The sequence below is a fragment of the Puma concolor genome, chromosome D2 (assembly GCF_028749965.1).
Source record: "Puma concolor isolate L17-30 chromosome D2, mPumCon1.1.hap2, whole genome shotgun sequence".
NCBI classification, from domain to species: domain Eukaryota; kingdom Metazoa; phylum Chordata; class Mammalia; order Carnivora; family Felidae; genus Puma; species Puma concolor.
The window spans coordinates 37,932,102-37,952,985 of NC_141677.1; the positions used below are offsets into that span (position 1 = coordinate 37,932,102).

Genomic DNA, 20,884 nt, shown 5'->3' on the forward strand with positions numbered 1-20,884 from the left:
TGTCAGTCAGCTTGTCACATAAGGTTATGTTACACGTTAGCATTATCGTGAATATTCTCAGTACTAAAGGGTTACGTAAGGATGGGCGGTACTTTTCAGTGTGGCTGCAAATGAACCAGGGATGGAGAACTAGGGAACGTAAATTGGGGTGCTGGCCCACAGAATGGGGATTTTGGCAGCAGAGATGACAGAGGAGGATTCATTTGGGCTACCTTCATTTGGAAGGTAAGGAGAGGAAGGAGTGACCCAGTGTTCTTTCTGGGGGGTTCAAGGATGCTACCCTGCTGTGGGACCTGTATCCTTGAAATAATGGCTTTATACTCAACAGGTGCCCTATCCCATCCATGAACCATCTGCGTCTTCCATTGCTATTTTCATCACTGAGACAGAAGGGTCCAGGATATGAGTGAGGACTTCCCCAAGCCATAAGGAGCTTGGAGGAGTGGGCTATGGGTGGGAAAGAACACCAGAGCTGGGCGGACCTGACTGCCTGGATGCCTGCAAGCAGAGAAATAGGCTGCACTATGAAAACTGAGCCTCGCTGTCTCTGTGGGTTGTCAGTGCTGTGGGATTTAGCCTTTTCACATAACTACTCCCCAGAGAAGAGTACACGAAAGGAGAGATGATAATACAGCAAACGTATTTAAAATAACTGGTCCTCTTCTCGCTGTACCACAAGCTGAGGTTTAGAGAGAGAGGGCTTGAAAGAAAAAGGCTGTTTGGGTAGAGACAACAGCTGAGAACAGTAAGCCCTAACCAGGAGCTGACGCCTTCAAAGGTAACGCTGTATGGTTTCACGGCTCACCTTTCCGGAGGCAGGCTGGCTTTTGCCCTCTGCCTGGCAGACCCTGAGGCCCACAGTGGACCCACCCATGCATACTGCCTTCTTTCCTCTCCATGGGCAAAGTATGGCTATTTCATAGAAATGAAAGTCATTTGTACCCAAACCAAGGCAGCTTCCATTTATGAAAACTGTCATTTGCAATTGTCCGCCATGGCTCTAGTTTCCTCTTTTCACTGAAAGTCTGATGCTGCCATTCGCTGGGCAGAGCAAACTTCCCCCTTTGGCCCTTTCCTGGGGCCTTGATTCAGCTGCACCCCGAGGACAGACTCTTCACTGTTCCCTTTTGGATGGCAAGGGGTAGGCCCCCTCACCTCCCTAGGCAATAGATATGTAATCTCCTGGTGGGAGACAGGCAACCAATTTAGTGATAAGTGCCCACAGCTTATTCTTCATCATGTTATGAAAAAACAGGGATGGGCTGAAGAAGCTGCTGGAGACACTGATTTTTACCCTGTCTTGACTTCCGTGGCCCCCCAAGTTTCCACACTATCCTCTTTATCCTTCCAAAACCTGAAGGATAGGATCCTGTTGCTATAGGAACCTGGCAGGTCGATTTAATTGTCCCTATTGGGATACAGACACCTTTAGGCTTTTCCCATGCTGAAGAAGAGCCAGTCTAAGGTTTTTCTGGTCATCTGAGATCTTGACAGTACTGGCTGGAGGCACAGTCAGTTCTGTCTCATGGAACTTACAAGGGTGTTCCCCTTCTCAGAAGAAAGTGCCAACAGCACAGTAGCATCGGGAAGCACCTAGAGGCATTCACTGTTTTTTTTTTTTTTTTGATAAGCTAAAGGAGTAAAGATAATGTATAACATGATGAATGGTATAAAAATATTTAAGGTCAATTTATTTCAAAATATTACTGAGCGTTATTGTAATGTTCTGGGTCACAATCCTTAATATTCATAACAGAATCTGATACTTCTCCAGTTGTGGTAGAACTCTATGTATATGGGTCCATCTTTCCCTTTATACATCTGAACTGGCTTCAGGAAGGACCCTGGGTAGCAGTCCTTAGGGGTGTTGATGATTTTATGATCATCTGGGTGAACATTGAGGCCGAGAAAGCTTCACTGCACCTCCCGGTCTACCCACTCACCTAAGGTTCAGCCCTTCAAAGCCTAAAGCAAATTGGACTGAATGGCTCACAGACTGCTTCTCTTCTAGAATGGTACAGATAATTGAGTTTCTAGCTATTGCTCTTTTAAAATGTATAGACCTTCTCTTCAAATAATTCTTTTACTTTCTACCTTTACCTACTTCTTTCTTTTTCTTTCTTTTCTTCTCTTTTTCTTTCCTCTTCTATTCTTTTTTTTTTTTTTTTTATGGGGAGCAGGAAAGGGAGAGACATAATATGAGAACCCTGTGTACTTCCTAAGAGAACCTGAGGGGGAATGGGGAAGTTTGGGGTGACATGGAAAACAATGGAGGAGACTCTGTGTTCTGTTGAGGAAAGTATAATACAGTAGTTTTAGCTAACAGAATAGAGGTCACAATGATACCTTTTAATCATTGAATATATCATTGGCCAAATACTATATTCAACTCTCAAGTGTGTGCCCTAAGTCCAGGGAGAATTCCAAAGTTACATCTCATGTCATAGTCTGTTCCCACTCCATTCCTGTCACAGCATCATCTCATCAGAGCTGCTAACAAGACTGTATATAACACGCATTTTGGATTTACTTCTCTCTATCTGCCCAATCTCTGGTTGGGATTGAACAAAGGCAGGTGACAGGAGAGACCTGGAAAATACAGAGACTGAGTCATGAAACCTCAGATCACTGGGTGTGGGCTATGAGTTGATAAACATAACTGAACAGTTTTAACTTGGGGTCATCCTGATCAAACATAAAGGAGACCAACGTTCTGTCATTAATGAACCTCCTGGTCTAAATTAAAAAGAGGGACAAAATATTAACCAAGAAGCAGGTTTGCCAAATGGAATAGCTGCAAATGTTTTCCAGCGAAGTTTATCACCTGGCATCACACTTGTAGTAGGTCTTGCCAAGATAAACACAGAGATGTGGACAGACTGATGGGGGGGCCGGGTTGGGGTAGTGGTAATGGGGGGAAGTGGAGGAAGCTGGGTTTCTTGATGGCAAAAGGCTTTTGGACTTGGAGCAAGGTACCAAGGTGGGCAGGGAGGCCACGTGCAGATTTGAAGGCAAGCCAGATGGAGAGAAGTTCCCCCCAAATTACCCAACCCCAAAACCAAGAACACCAAAACAAACTCTAAGGGATCTAGCGGTAGCAGCAGCACAGCCTCATTGCGCTGAGCAATTTAGAAAGTGGAGGAAAGAGAAGTAGGGAGGGAAAGGGAGGGGGAAGGGGAGGAGGAAAAAAAAAAAAGCAAAACAAACTAAAGAAAACCACAAACAGAACAATATAAACAAAAAGAAACAAACCAATAACAGAATAAAATTTGTAACTCCTTTTTTTTTTAATGTCACAAAAGTTTTCACAAGGACAACGTTATAGAAGAAAACCCCCAGCAGTGGCTAGGTCATGCAGAACCATTAATTGTCATACCTTGGCCCATTCTATTCATCCTTGTTGCACTTTAGAGAGAGAAGTAAGCTATGTGAGTTTTACAATGCTTTTAAACTGTCATATTTCCTGTTGAGCACTTTAACTGGCACATTCTTATAGTTATAAATGTTCTATGGGCACAACTTTATAACCTCCTTTGCAAAGAATGCATGAAAAGCTCTTCATGATCCCAAACTGGGGTATACGTGTGTGTATATATATATATACACACACACACACACACGTATATGTGTGTGTGTGTACATATATGTAGATACAGATATAGTTCTATATAAAAGGATAGATAGTTATACGTAATATAGAAATCGATATATATGGGGACAAAAATAATTTGAAAAAAAATTCTTCCACTCGTAGGGCTTTTTAATATACATGTATACAATTTTTCCCCACCCCATTCCTGTTCTGAATACTGCCCTGTCTTTGGTGTGGGGGCACAGGTGCAGACTGAACCTCACCATTTTGTCAGTAAAAGTGCTTGTCAATTCACACAGCAAGCAAATCTCCAAAACTATCATGCTTAGGGGAGAGAGGGGATCCGAAATCTAAACTCAAAGCATTCACCATAAAAACACCTTTTTAGAGATGGTACCACCGTGACATATTTCTCCTCCCCTCCACCCCTATTCTGTTTGGTGGAATCTGCTCAAGTAGACACTTCAAACAGGTATACGCCAGCCCAGGGCTAGTCCACACACAGGATAATTCGGTTATGGTGGAGTTTGCCGATTCATAAGAACTACGGCACCGCCTACAGCATGCGTAAACATCTGACGACTGTATGCTGAAAAAGGGATTTTTCTACCTTTCAGCTCATGCTTTACTAACTGTTCAAAAAGGAAGGAAAGAAAGAAAACAAAAGAAAAAAAAACAAGAATTATACCAAAATGTGTTTGGCTCACTGTTGCACACTTCTTCTCCCCCGTCTCATGACGGTAAGGAGTGGTTCGCTGTTACCGTCATTCACCTGCCTAAGCGAATTGGCTGTGTTCAAGAAGTTGAGGAGGAGGAATTGTCCCACCAGCTTGCTGCTTTGGGACAGCCAGCGCCATGCAGCTGTGCCCACAGTTTGAAGTAGTAGCTAGCTTTTGTCTCTGTCGAGTCAACTGTGGCTCGATCCCCCCACAATCTGATTTATTTAGCATGTTGGCTCCTAGAAAAACATGATCTGCTGCTGGGTTTATCTTCCTCACACTCTAGCTTGGCCCCAACCCCTGCTCCTGCCTGGCACTGGGGCCTTAGCTAATCAAACAAAGGGGAGTAAAAAGGTCCCCTGAGAATGCATGGAAAAATACTCGCTCTTTCCTGAGCATTATTTATTCTGTACATAAGGTAAGTAATTCACCTTTTAAAAGATGTAAAAGTCCCAGGAAGGCAGTTTTTAATGACTTACATCTGATATTTATGATACATATGGCTTTTCATCCCAAATGTCAAAAGTGAAAGAAAAAAAAATAGCTAGTCATATGGCATAAGGAGACGGAATAACAATTTAATATGCAATCAAACCTCTGTTCACTTAGATGACTAGAATTTGATACATCCATGAATGGGATATGATTCTTTCCTCCATAGTAAGGGTAGAAATGTGCCTAAGAACTCCCAGAGGAAGCTAGATCTGGGACGAAAGGCCTTGGTGAGTAAAAAAAGCTAGGATGTTCTCTTACAAAAGCAGATGCTTAATAATCGTCTACACAAATGGCGAAAGCCTTTTAAATGCTTCGCGATACTTCAGCCCAGAGAGTGAGAGTGGAAACAATCGATGTGTTTTTGTTGCTTTTTGGTTGCTTGCTTCAAAGAAATGTGTATGTGTATATTATTGCGTGTGTATTAAAAAAGAAGAAGAAAGAAAGAAAGGAAAACAACAAAATCAAAACCCGAAGCACCCTCATAATCCTGATCAATCAGAACAAACTTTTCTTCTAAATTAACTAAACTTGCTTTGCATAACTGACATGGATCACAATGACGCTCCTCTACTCTGCGAACTCCTTCCTGCAGTGAGCTATTTATGTCTGGAGCATGCCTTTGGGTTATTTTTCCCCTAGAATCATAAATAACTTTTGGTCCTTCTGCTTATTTGCTGTTGTGCTCAAGGGTTTTATGGTGGTGAAATAAAAATGGCAACCACATGCACACTATCATACATATGCAAATATGTGTAAAAAAAAGGGGGTGGCTACAGGGGAAAAGGGGGGAAGTTACTGTTGGAAACACCCACTGGGGAAATGAGTGGCAGATACAGTTTCACACACGGTGGCAGTGGATACACATATCAGAGGCGCTCTTCCTGCACGTACTTCTGTTTGTCTCGGGACTCCCGGGACTTGGGTCGGTTGGGTCGGTTTGCGGTGGATGGGATGGAGTGCACGGAGGAGCTCTTCTTGCTGGATGACTGGGACGAGTGGGAGGAATGGGAGAGGCTGGCCCGGGACTGGCCGGCGTTGTGGTCAAACTGCATCAAGCAGAAGATCAGGTCTGTCGGCACGAGCTCAAACTCGTACGGGGGGTTGGTGATGACGTACCTGGACAGGGAAGCAAAGGGGTCACAGAATGAGGACAACTGGGTGCGTATTTCACCTCTCATTGAACCGAAAAGGATCCTCAGGTCTTGCAGAGGATCTGGAAGGCTTCTACCTGGTCCAAGACCTTAAATATTATCTTCCAAGCTGAACTAGCTCTTCCTCTCTTCAGCTCAGCGCAGGTGGCCAGCCGTGAGCCCTGGCACCAGAGGCTCAATTGGTGCCTGTGGTGGGGGAACCACACCGTGCTTCTGATGGTCCCCACCCCTTTCCACTGAAGTTTGAGTTCACTTCTGATCCCGAGTAGCCCAGATGCGTGCAGGAGGTTCACTGACTGCACCGCCTCTTTTGCTAGAGAATGTTCTGACACACCTTACAGGGTCTTTGTTTCCCATGACCTAACATCTTCTCAGCCTTTTCTCACTCTTTACCTTTTAAAAATCAGTTTTGGTGGGGATTTTTTTCTAAATGAGAGAAGATAAGATCCCTCCCTGCCTCTGTGCTAGTCCTGCTTTAACTGTTCTCAATCCCATCAAGCTTTCTCTGGTTAACACCAGACACTGCTAACACAAAACAAAACAAAACAAAACAAAACAAAACAAAACAAAACAAAACAACAACCAAAAAAACCCCACCACCTCCTCTCTAGTAGTAGGAGATCCCAAAGTGGGTCCTCAAGCCAAGACATATCAGCAACACTGGGGCATCACTTAAAATGCATTTTCTTGGGAGTGCATGGATGGCTCAGTGGGCTAAGTGTCCAACTCCTGATTTAAGCTCCGGCCATGATCTCCCAGTTTGCGAGTTCTGGCCCTGTGTCGGGCTCTGTGCTGACAGTGCAGGGCCTCGTTGGGATTCTCTCTCTCTCTCTCTCTCCCTCTCTTTCTGCCCTTCCCCTGCTTGTGCATGCTCTCTATCAAAACAAATAAACATTCGAAAATAAATAAAATGCAACTTCTTTTATTTATTTTTTTTGAGAGGGAGACGGGGAAGGGCAGAGGGAGATATAATCTTTTTTAATTTAATTTTTAATTTTTAAAATTATTTTCTTAAGATTATATAATTTATTCTCAAGTGAGCTAACATACAGTGTATACAGTGTGCATAGATTCCCGTGATACATCACTTATATACAACACCCAGTGCTCATCCCAACTAGCGCCCTCCTCAGTGCCCATCACCCATTTTTCCCACCCCCCAACCCCCATCAAGCCTCAGTTTACTCTCTGTGTTTAAGAGTCTCTCATGGTTTGCTTCCCTCTGCGTTTGTACAGACACATGAAAACATGCTCAGCATCGTTCATCATCAGGGAAATACAAATCACAACTACATTCAGATACCACCTCACACCAGTCAGAAATCGAGAGAATCATAAACAGGTTCCACACTCAGTATGGAGCCCATCACAGGGCTTGATCCATGACTCTGGGATCATGACCTGAGTTGAAATCAAGAGCTGGATTCTCAAACAACTGAGCTACCCTGGTGTCCCTAAAATGCAAATTCTTAAGCAAGAATTTCTCTCCAGACCTACAGAGTCAGACATTCTGGGGAGTGGGGTCTAGCAATTTGTGTTTCAACAAGCTTTGTAGGCGATTCTGTTGCTCTCTAAACTTTGAGAACTCACTAGTCTACAGCAATTAGCCGCAACTCTGGCTATATACTGTAATCTCTGGGCACTAAGAAATTATCTACACTTTCAAGCCAGACCAGATAAATCAGGGAAAGCAGAATATTTTTAAAAAGCACCCCTGGTGATTCTAATGTGCAAGCAAAGCTGAGAAATACTAATCTCTGTAGCATTGTTTCTTGAGATATAGTATGCAAATGCACAGATTTGGGTAATTCTATGATATACTTTTAATTTGGGGCTGCTATGAATTTATTTTAGTGCAATTAAAAATATATAACTAACACACATAAACTATTATATTTTTCTGCTTAAGGTGATAACACACAAATTTCTTGAAATAAATATATAAAAGTTTAAAAAGTGAGTCAATTAAAAATATATTAAGTAAAAGCAGAGGCATCTAAGATATGGCAAAGGAAACATCTATCTTAAACACTAGCAATATGAAATATCTCTATATGAGGTACTGGCAGAATAATCCCAGTAGCTAGAGTTTGGAGGAGATGCTCCTATTCAGGAACTATTCTATAAAACTTGAATTCTTCCCATAATGTCTTTAAATCTGCTATGAGGAATTAAAGAAAAAAGCCTCCCATAACCTCCAAACCCAGTGTTGGATTTAATGCGGGCAGAGTCATTTGCATGTTGAGAGCATGTACTTGGACCTTTGCCTTCACAGTGGGAAACAAGACAGGGCATTTCTGTCTCTGCATTCGGGGTGGGAGAGGAGAGTGGAAATATACTCACCTCTTCGTGCATTGGCTGGGGGTGCTGAGGTGAGCATCTCTCAGCCGGTAAATTCCAAAACAAAGCATATTATACGTTTTCAGAGCTTTGCAGAACAGATCACCATAACAACCACCATCCTGGGAGACAAGAAAAGAACAGAAAGAAACATTTTCATTTGCCTGGAAGTAGAGGTCCAGGGGGAACAGAGCCTTTTCGTGAAAGCTTGTGTTGGTGTCTCCTGAGTTGGAGGGTCTGTCCCAAGGGACTGAGGCTAAAGAAGTCAATGTGATTAAGAGCCTACATCCAATACTGGTAATTTTGGGGGATCAGATAATGATGGGGTTCTCCTCCAGTTCTCTCCAGTTTTCCATCTGTAGCAGTGAGAGCCCTAGAGAGAATGGGCCTCTCCCTCATTCTAAGTGATTGTGTAAGGCTCAAAGCTCTCAGATGCATGTTTGGCAGAGAAGAAACCAGCTGGGCAAAATGGCGATTATGTTTAGCCCCAGCTCAGCTGTAATCACTGTGATCTGACCGTGTTGTCAAAACTGCTCGAGTGATAATTAAAATCACTGCGAGGAGAAAAGACCCCACCAGGTGCTACGGTGAAAGACTCTTTCAGGGAAAAGACTGTGTGAAAAGCACAATTTACAGACCTCAGAGATGGCGCGGGTGGAAGAGAATGTGTTTCCCCAGGAGGTGGAGAGCTGCAGGTTGAATAAGTGGGATTCACAGTCCTAATCAGTTCACAGTCACCTCCCAGAGGGTCTGGGGCCCGACGTGGAATGTGAAAGCAACTCCACTCACTTGGAAATGCTGGCTTCACACAGCCAGGTGGCTTCAGGTGGGTGTGAGTGTAGGAAGGGCACTGAAGAATGACATCGCTGGGAATAAAGTGGCTGCCTTTGTCCTTCTTGTCGTTGGAATTTCCAAATGGGCATCATATTACAGAACACAAATGGGGCCATATCTTACCGTCACTTAAAGTCTTTATCCTTTTAAAGTGTATCAGTAAGTCGGTGATAGATGAAAGGAGCCATGAGCTACGGAAGCTGCCTTTCCAAAAAGCCCAGTCTAACATAGGTCCTTATCCATAACCATACTAAAATATGGTGCAAGTCAGCATCATAGTTTCAGAAGAAATAGAAAAAGTGACCCTTTCCTTGGGCGACGGTATTGTTTGTGCAATAAATGCATTGGTTGCCAAGACTTGTGGCTCCACTCCTTGAACCCATCCGTGGATGCGGTATAGGGCTGTGAATAAGGGTCAAGACTGCATACTTCTGCCCAAGTGTGAGAACCCAGTTGGTGTGTGGAGCCCAAAGGGAGGCACTGGTCATCCCCTCTGCGGCAGGGAGGGCGTGGGGGAGATTAACTGGGTGCAGCCTCAGAGATGCAAAGACCTAGGTCTGGAATTAGAGACATTAAATGGTCCACATGAGATGCCATTTGTTTGGTCAGTGGCTCGAGATGCACATAATTACTGGTGGTGTTTTAAAAACCTCCAATGCCTGGCATACACCCAGATACAAAAACTCAGAATCCTGGGAACTGGACATGGCCGTCAGTGGTTTTGAAAAGCTCCTCATGGGCTATTAATGTGCCTTGGGAGTGAAGTGGCCCTGAGGTAGGCTAACACCCTGTGGAAAGGGGTCCCAGCCTCGGTCACATGCTGGAATCACCTGATGCCTCCTAGCTCGTGGTAGAAGATACCTAGGGGAGTGAGTAAAGCCCACAGGCTCTGAAGCCAGGGTTCCTGGTGCAAATTCCTGATAGGGCCAGTCTTCCGTCTCTCTGAGCCTCAGTTTCCTTAGAATGTCTGAGAGTAGAACCTATGTCAAAGGATTGCCGTGGGAATAAAGATGAAGGACTGCATGTAAAACACAGCACACCATACACATCACCTCTAGTGAATCACCACAGAAGACAGAAAAGACAGGTGCCTGGCTCCTCACCCTGGCACCCAGTTCACTCTGGCCAAGCTATTCCCAGTCAGTGGGCTCAGGTGACCTCTGCACCATGAACTCACCCCCAGGTCCGCAAAGGGCCCATCCAGCAGCGCTAACTGGGCCACGCGGCAACGGTCCCTGTTGGCCAGTGTCTGGGGGGTGCTATAGCCCCCTCGAAGTGCATTCTCCTCGGCAATCAGAGCCTCGAGCTCTGGCGTGGCTCCTCCAGTCACCAGCGTCCGGATTAGTGTAAGGATATTGTCATTGAAGTATGTCTGGGGAGAGAGTTGGGGGGTAGGGGAGAAAAAAATTCCTTTAAGCAAACACCCTAAAGTCATGACAACAGACATCCAAATTACAACTTTTCTTGGTATCTCCTGTTTAAAGTTCTGGCCTGTCTCTTCAAATAATTTTATGTGGGAAGTGAAAAGACAGCAGCCTCCAATTATTCCATTCTTTTCTCTCTTACTTGGTTCTGCCATGAGAGCTTGACTTTCAAAAACCACTTCAGGGAACTTTTATTAAAGGGCTGATGTCTAAATAGTTGGTGTTTACCATAATTGGTGTCAGTAGGGATGCAAATACTGCTTCCCCTTCCTCAAGTCCCACGTGTCTACTAAGGGACTTTGGACCTGGGACACAAATGCAGCTTGCACAGGCTGCTAACCCAAGGAGGACTCCTCCGAGGTCCTGTCACCCTATGCCAGGAAGCCGCCTTCCCCAATGTGGCAAAACTTCTTTGTGTGTTGGAAGGAGATGCCGAGAGCATCATTAAGGCCACACGCTCAACAATTTACTACAACCTTTGATAATAATCTAACCCAGAAGTCTCTATCAATTAAATATGCCAGATAAAATTGCAAGGAGGAAGATGCCCTCGTGTGTGCACTTTGGTTGTTTTGTTTTGTTTTTAATAATCTCAATAGTCTGAGGCAAATACAGAATATGACAGAAGTTTCCTTCTATGTGTACATTTCTCTCACACCTGAAACATAACAGGTCTGTCAGGAACAAAACAATTAGGGTTTAAAAACATTAATAGGGGGTCAAATAAAAGAGCTCAAAAAGACATACGTCACCCAGCCTAATTTGAGAAAAGTCTCAGGTGAGGGTCTGCATTCCATTTTCCAAGATAAGAAGAAATCAAGCAGGCTGAAGTGAAATCAAAGCAAAGTTTGCCTGTGTCTTCTGAGGGCATGTGGACCTTTGAAAGTGGGTTAGGAAAGATAGCTAAATTTCATTTCAGTGATTTCTTGGTTTACTGGCAAAACACAGTGGGGAACAAGCCAGGGAAGGACAACTTCCCATCCTGCTTGGCCATCACTAGTTCTATGGCTTGGGGGAGGTGGACTAACCATTCTAGGCTTTGATTTTCTCATCCATAAAATAAGCACAGACATTAGGGTCAAGCACATATGCAAAAAATTCCATGAGGACTTCTGAGTTCAGATGATAGCCGTTCACCGGGCAAGATTCACTTTCCTTACTGAAATACTTGCAAAACACCCAAAGTGATAGAAAATTCTAACAGCAAAGGAAACTAGGAATGTTACTCAGAAGGAGTCAGACCCTGAAGAGAATGAATGTATCCTCTACTAAAGCTTAGATGGGCCCCGGGGACACAGAAGCAGAACCAGGGCAGGTACAGGAGGAAATGTTGCTGGTGTGGTCAAGAGATAAGAGCCAGGCAGTGGGTTTAATGCTGGGCTTCACCACTTAGTAGCTGCGTGACCCTGGAAAGTTATTTGTCATTTTTGTTCTTCAGTTTCATGATCTATGAAATGTAATAATGGAGTGGTTATGAGGATAATATAACTAATACATGTGAGGCACATAGAAAAGTGCTTGGTGCACCGGAAGCCCTGATAAATACTTCTGGCCTAATATCAGAGACTTGCAGCTTTTGCTGGTGAGAGGGACAGTCAGCTCATCCTCAACCTTCCCTTTTAAAAATCGTTTACACTTGAGGTGAGAGGTAGGCAAACCAAGGCTGTTTACATCATCCCTGAATCTGCACTTCTTTTTTTTTTTTTATTTTTTTTAATGTTTATTTATTTTTGACAGAGAGAGAGACAGAACATGAGTGGGGGAGGGGCAGAGAGAGAGGGAGACACAAAATATGAAACAAGCTCCGGGCTCTGAGCTGTCAGCACAGAGCCCAGTGTTGGGCTCGAACCCACGAACCACGAAATCATGACCTGAGCTGAAGTTGGGTGCTTAACTGACTGAGCCACCCAGGCACCCCCCTGAATCTGCACTTCTTAATCTCCCCCCATTCTAAGACCCTATTTGGACTCAGCAGTGGCACAGCAAACGTCACCAGGGTGCTGAATCCTGGGAGGGGACAGCAGCAATGGGAAGAGCCACTAGAGTTGTGTTCTAGTAGGGGTCACCTTGGGGAAAATCCACAAACATGTCCGAAGTTTTCGGAGTTAAATCCACAGCCCTACAGTCATATAACCCACCATGAGAAGCAGAAGACCCCTACTTAACCCTGTGGCACATTAAATGAGTGAGTGCTGAGCAAAGAACTTTGACAAGGGTCTCTGCACTATAATCACCCCTTTAGATCAAGACCAAGAGGAGGAATCTAACAGCTAGTGAGGTGGGAAGCAGAACAGTCAAGACCTCAAATACTGAAAAACAGACCTCTCCTTGCTCAAAGATAGAGAGAAATAAAAAGAGCCAGTATACATATTTTTAAAAAAGGAACCATAACATTTAAGATATAAAGGAAAAGCATCGTTTTGACTGATTAAATTGTTAGTGGAAGAAGTAATAGGAAAAGATCAAAGCATCTGTTTTGGAATCAAAATAATTTTTTCTTAAATATGGTTTCTATAAGAAGTAAAAGATCAGATTATAAGAAAGCTGACTTCATACAACTTACCCAATCACTTTTTTATGTAAGATATTTAAATTAAAATGGATATGATTAGAGATGATTAAAAGAATCCAATACCCTTCTTAAGATCAGGAACAAGACAAGGAAGTCAACTCTCACCACCTCTATTCAACAGAGCACTGGGGCCTCTAGCCAAGGCTAGAAAAAAATAAGGTATCCATATCCAAAATGTTTCTGTTTACAGAGAACATGATGTTATATACAGAAAATTCTAAGGTATCTATTAAAATTCAATCATAGGTAATAAATGTGTTCAGCAAGTTTCCAAGTACAAAATCAATATACAAAAAAAATCATTTGTATATCTATATGCTTGCAATACAAGAATAAAATTAAGATATTCCACATATATTAGCATCATAAAGAATAAGTACTTAGGAATAAATTTAACCAAGGAGGTGCAAGACTAGTACAATGAAAACTACAAAATAGTGTTGAAAGAAATTAAAGAAAATCTGAATAAATATAAAGGCATCCCATGTTTATGGATTGGAAATCTTAATATTATTAAGACAGTAGTTTTCCTCCAAACAATCTACAGATTCAGTACAATCTCTGGCAAAATCCCCAAAACCATTTCTATAGAGACGGAAAAGTTGATTCTAAGATTCACATGAAATTTCAAGCACTCGAAATGACCAAACAATCTAAAAAAAGGAAAAGTTGGAGGACTCAAACTTCCTAATTTCAAAATACACTAGAAGCCTACTATAATCAAGATAGTGTAGTATTGACAGAAGGACAGACATGGGATTAAAGAATGTCCAGGAAGAAATTCATATGCTTTTGTCAATTGATTTCAGCAAGGGTGCCAAGTCTATTCCATAGAGAAAGAACATAGTCTCTTAAGTAAATGGTGCTACAACACCTGGGCTTCCACATTCAGAAGAATAAAGTTGGACTCCTACCTCATACTATATATAAAAATTAATTCAAAATGGATCAAAGACTTGAATTTAAGAGCTAAAACTATGAAACACTTAGAAGAAAACATAGGATTAATTGTCATGACTTTTGATTTGAAAATGGATTCTTAAATATGATACTCAAAGTTAAGGCAACCAAAAATAAATAAATAAATAAATTGAACTTCATCGAAATTAAAACTTTTTTGTGCAACAAAGTACACTATCCAGAAAGTGAAAGAAACCCACGAAACCTGCAGAATGACAGAAAATATTTGCAAGTCATATATCTGATAAGGCCTAGTATCCAGAATATATATACAATCTTACAACCCAACAATATAAAGACAACCCAATTTAAAAAAAATGGATAAAAGACTCAAACATTTCTGAAAAAAAAGAGATACAAATGGCCAACAAAATAAATGAAAAGACATCACTAGTCATCAGGGAAATGCAAATCAAAACCACCATGAGCTATCTCTTCACACCCACTAGGATGGCTATAATCAAAAAGACTGAGGATGGGGAGAAATCGGAACACCAACACTCTACTGGTGGGAATATAAAATGATACAGCCACTTTGAGAAACAGTTTCACAGTTCCTCATATGGTTAAACAGAGTTATATATAGCTCTGTAATTCTACTTCTGTGTATATACCCAAGAAAAACTAAAAAAATGCATGCCCATATGAAAACTTGTATACAGATGTTTACAGCAGCATTATTCACAACAGTCCCAAAATGGAAATAGTCCAAATGTCTATCACCTCATAAATGCATAAGTAAAATGTCTGATATCCATGCGTGAGTATCATTCAGTTATATGAATATTATTCATACCATAAAAAGGTACAAAGTACTAAACATGCTCCAACATGGATGAACCTTGAAAACATTATGTTAAGTGAAAGAAAATCACAAAAGACTACATACTGTATTATTCCATTTATATGAAATATGTAGAAGAGCCAAATCAAGAAATATAGGTGATAGAGTAATGAATGGTTGCTTGGTGCTGAGGGAGGGAGACGGAGGTTTACGGGCGGTTGCTAAAGGGTATGGAGGTTTTTTGGGTTTTTTGTTGCTGTTGTTGTTGTTGTTGTTGTTTGTTTTTTGAGACAATGAAAATGTTCTAAAATTGACTGTGGTGATGATTGTACATACTTGTGATTATACTAAAAATCACAGAATTACACACTTTAAGTGGGAGAATTGCAGGATTATTAATCATATCTCAGCAAAGGTCCTAAAACAAGAGAAACAGCTAAAAGATAAACTAAACTTGTAATGGCCAGATTTTTATCCATTAAGAAACAGTAATTAACAGTACTATATGATACACTGAAAAATTTAAGTGGGTAGATCTCATGTGAAGTGTTCTTGCCAAAACAACAACAAAAAATACACAGTATGTTGTAGAACTAAAATCACATAGTCAGTGATGTGGAAGTAAAACTAAGAAGTTGGCCAAAACCACATGTAGAAACTCTCTTTCATCCTTTCTCCCTCCCTCCCTCCCTTCCTTCTTCCTTCCATCTGTCTGTCTCTATGAGAATGCTGGTAGATACTGAGGAAAGACAACAGACATCAAATTGATAAATAGCAAGTGTTCACAAGTTAATGTCGTAAACAAAATTCAAGCAGGTAAAAATGAGTAAGCAAGCAAGGAAACAGTTGAAAACAACCTGTCCTGAGCTGAAGAATGAACTGAGGATGTGGATTGAAATGGCTCACCAAGTAAGTGTGGTTAACACCTAAATCTGTACTAGGCAAATATTTAAATTTAAAATATGAAATGAAGAAGGGCATCTCGGTGGCTCAGTTGGTTAAGTGTCCGACTTTTGATTTTGGCTCATGTCATGATCCCAGGGGTGTGGGATCAAGTCCCGTATCGGGCTCTGCACTGAGTGTGGAGCCTGCTCAGGATTCTCTCTCTCCTTCTCTCTCTGCCCCTCCCCAGCTCTTGCTTGCTTTCTCTCTCAAATTAAATAAATAAACATCTAAAAAATATATATTAAATAAATAAAAAAAGTAACCTAACACAATGCTGTACAAAAATAAAAAGTACAAGATCAGGTTAGCCAGAGACTTCTCTAGAAAACTTAAGAACGATGCCAACTGAGATTTCAAAAGACACATTTATTCCAAGAATTCTACATACAGCTAAATCATCAATCATTTGTGAAGGCAATAAAAATATTTTTGAAAAAAAATATTTTGAATCTCTGAGTACCTAAGCATTTATTGATTTACTTCATTAAAAAAAAAAACAAAAAAACACGTGGCTCAGTTGGTTGAGCATCTGACTTTGGCTCAGGTCATGATCCCACAGTTTGTGGGTTTGAGCCCTGCATCGGGCTCTGTGCTAACAGCTCAGAACCTGGAGCCTGCTTCAGATTCTGTGTCTCCCTCTCTCTCTGCCCTCCCCAGCTCACGCTCGCACTCTGTCTGTGTCTCTGCCTCTGAAAAATAAATAAACATTAAAAAAAAAAAACTCAGAAAAAAAATTTGCATCCTTTAAGATCATTTTAAACTTTTAGAAATTAAAAAATGAGCAAATTTGTTTTAAAAATACTGGTGAAATGTATTGAAATGTGGAATTTAATAAATGGTTGTGTTTTTTATTACTAAACTAAATGCAAATGTCAAAAGTAATCCTTGAGGGAAAAAAATGACATAAAATTATCTGTTAATACAGTAACATTCGTTAATTTTTAAAAGTCCACAAAATGAGGTAGGAGAGAGGAGGATGGATATAAAGGCATGTGAATTCCTTGATCTTATAGAAGGAAGAATCAAGAATTAAATTTTTCTAGACAATAATGCTTAGAAAATATACTTTCACACATATTTATAGAATGCCTCGTAACCACTAACTAGAATCAAAAATAGAATATAGATAGTTCACATACCACTAGAGTCAATAAGCATACAAAAATATAGTCCATACACCCAAAGATGGATAATAAAAGACACAATTACAGAGGCACGTGTAAAGCATAATGCAAAACTATAGCATTATATGTTAATAACTAAACAGATACGAACTAAGTGATTTGGTTGAATTACAAAGATTCTCAGACTTGTTCAAAAGCCAAAATGAAAATCAAACTCTGATATCTTCATAAAGAAACATGAAAAAACAAAATAAAACAGCCATTGAAAACTGTATTTCAAGAGTAAAATGTTAAATGTTACATTAAGCAAGTTAACTTTATATTGAGAGTTAAAATTTACAATAAAGATATTAACTATTTATGGACAAAATAATATAACTGAAATAGAGAAAGCAAAACTAATTAGCAATTAGAGTAAAATAAATGTGGACTAAGGGACTATGTAAAATATCACTGTGTTTCTAGCTTCCACAGCTCAAACCAAAATATAAGAAAATTAAGGATATAATGCAAGTGATTTAGTAGATTTATGCTAAACTTTGTGACATTTTTAGATAGCTCCCAAACAATAATTACCAAAAAAAAAAAAAAAAAAAGATCCACAGCTCAAAGTATAAAATCTCAGTATATACAAATAAAGTATGAGCTGTAGGGTCACATTTAAAAAATTAAGATAATAATAGAAATAAAAGTAAATATTCCAGCATCTCCAAGTTTAAAAGAAAAGTATTCTAAAACCTAACTATAGGTCAAGATGGAAATCAAACTTAGAATATAGAGTATTTAAAAATTAAATATTTGAAAATGGTATGTAAAAATGTCATAGACTGAGGCCAAAGCTGCAGAAACAAATTCAGAGCCTTAAATGATTTTATTATTAAATACAAAAGAATCATAATAAATAATGCTAAGCATTAAAAGAATTGTCTTTTATTGTTCTTTTTTATCTTAGAAGAGCAGAAGGATGAAATGAAAAGGCATCAATTAATGAAACTGCAGGAGGATATTTATTAAATTGATAAATACCAGAAATAATTCTTGGAAAAAATAAAATAAGCAAGCCTATGACAAATATAACTAAAAAATAAAATTAGAAATAAGAAAGAGAATATAGTGTCATATATGTTTGAGAATTAACTCTCCTATTCCAGAAGCTCTCTTTAATGTCACAGTTACTGGTCATGAGTAAGAAGAACAGCCACTGTTGTTCAACAGGAAGCAAAGTAATGATCATCTACCAACAGATAAGATTATTAGGAAAAAGAGAAAAATAGAGAAAAAGACCATGTTCCTTAACATGTAAACTGGATGTTATTATAATGTCATATTTTCTCTAGTAAGTTATTTTAAAGTGTCTTTATTTATTTTGAGGGGGGATGCAAAGAGAGAGGGAGAGAGAGAGAATCCCAAACAGACTCCACATTGTCAGTCCAGAGCCTGAGGCTGCGCTCAGTCCCAGGAACCGTGAGATCATGACTGAGGCTGAAATCAAGTGTCAGACGCTTAACCAACTGAGCCACCCAGGCGCCCCTCTAGTAAAATTTTTAAGTTTGATATATGTCTAGTCATAGATTCAACTGGGTTTTTTAAAAACTTGATATGAATATGCTAAATTTCCTCTGGAAACAGTTTATGAAGTTGTCCTCCCAAGTGTTAAAATAAATATTAAATATTTCATAATTAAACACTGTAGACAATATTAAAAACGAGAAGATCAATCAACCAGAATGGATTAGTGAGAACAAGAGCCTAGTAGGTATACAACCTTCATACACGAGTTGGCAAATCTGTGGGCCAAATCTAGTCTGCCCCCTGGTTTTGTTTTTTTTTTTAAATAAAGCTTTGTTGGGACCCAGACATGCCCATTTGTTTACAAGTAGGCTTTTGTGCAATAATGACAGAAGTCAAGTAACTTACAGAGTATGTATGGCTCTCAAAAGCCTAAAATATTCACCATCTGGCTCTTTACAAAAAAAAAGTTTGCTAATCTGTTGTTTAATATGATAAGGAAAGCATTATATACCAAAGGGAAAAAATGTTTCTTCAACAAATGATTTAGGGGCGACTGGCTATCTGGAAAAAATTCTTCAACAATATGGTAATGATTAAATAAGTCACAATACATTTACATTAGTTATATTGTCCAGATATTAATATTACATTTTCAGAGAATATTTAATGGCACAGTAACAATTATACGATATAATAGCAAAATATTCAAAAAAGCAGTATCCAAAAAAACGCCATGATCTAAAATTCACATTAAAAGTGTAGACCTCGGGGCTTCTGGGTGGCGCAGTCGGTTAGGCGTCCGACTTCAGCCAGGTCACGATCTCGCGGTCCGTGAGTTCGAGCCCCGCGTCGGGCTCTGGGCTGATGGCTCAGAGCCTGGAGCCTGTTTCCGATTCTGTGTCTCCCTCTCTCTCTGCCCCTCCCCTGTTCATGCTCTGTCTCTCTCTGTCCCAAAAATAAATAAACGTTGAAAAAAAAAATTAAAAAAAAAAAAAAAATAAAAGTGTAGACCTCAACAGATAAAGGCTTATTTATGTAAAAATAATTGTATTCTCAAATTTTACTTGGTAATTAATTATGGATGATAGAATTCTGATTGACTTCAATTTTTTTCCTGTAATTTTATTTATTTTATATAGTTTTGACTATGAAAATGTATTTATATTTATATTAAATTTCTAAAAAAAGGAAATGAACGAATGAATTCGTATAACTCAACAGCAAAAATAAACCACAAAAAACATCTTACACAAAATGGACAAAGGAACTGAATAGACATTTTTTCAAAGAAGACATTCAAATGACCACCAGATACATGAAAAGGTGTTCAATATCACTAATCATCAGGCAAATGCAAATCAAGACCACAATGAGCTGTCTCCTGACACCTGCTAGAATTACTGTTGTCAAAAAATCAAGAAATGACACATGTGTTGATGAGAATGAGGAGAAAAGGAGCCCCCTGTACACTGTTGGTGGGAACGTAAATTGGTGCAGCCACTATGGAAAACAGCATGATTGTTCTTCAAAACTTACAAATAGAACTACCATATGATCCCGCAATTCCCCTTCTTGGTATATACCTGAAGGATGAAAAATCACTATCTTAAAGATACATCTGCACTCCCATGTTCACTGCAGAACTTTTTACAATAGCCAAGACATGGAGACAACCTAAGCGCCCATTGGCAGATGGGTGGATAAAGAAAATGTGGTATATATATATATATATATATATATATATATATATATATATACACAATGGAATAATATCCAGCCATAAAAAGAATGAAATCCTGCCAACTGCAACAACATGGATGAATCCTGAGAGCGTTATGTTAAGTAAAATAAGTCCAAAAGAGAAATACAAATATAGTATAATCTCACTTATATGTGGAACCAAATAAATAAATAAATAAATAAGCAAGCAACTATCTCACAGAAACAGAGAACAGATTGGTGGTTGCCAGGGGCTGGATGTGGGGATGGTGGTCAAAGGATACAAACTTCCAGTTATAAGGTGAATAAGTTCTAAGGATGTAATGTACAGCAGGGTGACTACAGTTAACAATACTGTACTACATATTTAAAAGTTGCTAAGAGTATATTTTAAAAGTTCTCACACACATACACACACAAATGTAGCTATGTGAGATAATGGATGTGTCCACTAACCCTATTGTGGTAATCATTTCTCAGTATATTACATACATTGGATCATTGCACTGTATCCTTAAATGTACATAGTGTTAAAAGTCAATTATATCTCAATGAAACTAGGAAAAAGAAAGGAAGCAAATGTGTATAAAATAGTTAAAGGCAAAAAAACACAGCCACAAACAACCTGATGAAAATATAGCTGAATACTGAACTGATCTCAGGATACCTGAGAGTTCGCTTGTTTGGCAAGCACTTTTTCAGCATAAAAACTA

The 20,884-nt window shown here is 39.8% G+C and overlaps 1 protein-coding gene across 24 annotated transcripts in view; it reads right to left on the bottom strand.

Moving 5' to 3' along the window:
* Positions 1-20,884, bottom strand: part of KCNMA1 (potassium calcium-activated channel subfamily M alpha 1) — a 739,980-nt gene that overhangs the window by 11,879 nt on the left and 707,217 nt on the right. For 12 of the 24 annotated variants that reach the window (XM_086680088.1, XM_086680099.1, XM_086680080.1 and 9 more), the window contains 3 exons: positions 10,309-10,503; positions 8,301-8,419; positions 5,698-5,922 (listed from right to left, as the gene is read on the bottom strand). In XM_086680088.1, coding sequence (XP_086536214.1) covers positions 5,698-5,922; positions 8,301-8,419; positions 10,309-10,503 — 539 coding nt within the window. Of the gene's footprint in view, positions 1-3,263; positions 5,923-8,300; positions 8,420-10,308; positions 10,504-20,884 lie in introns of those variants that run through there. The other 12 variants (XM_086680076.1, XM_086680093.1, XM_086680079.1 and 9 more) reach the window with 2 other exon arrangements.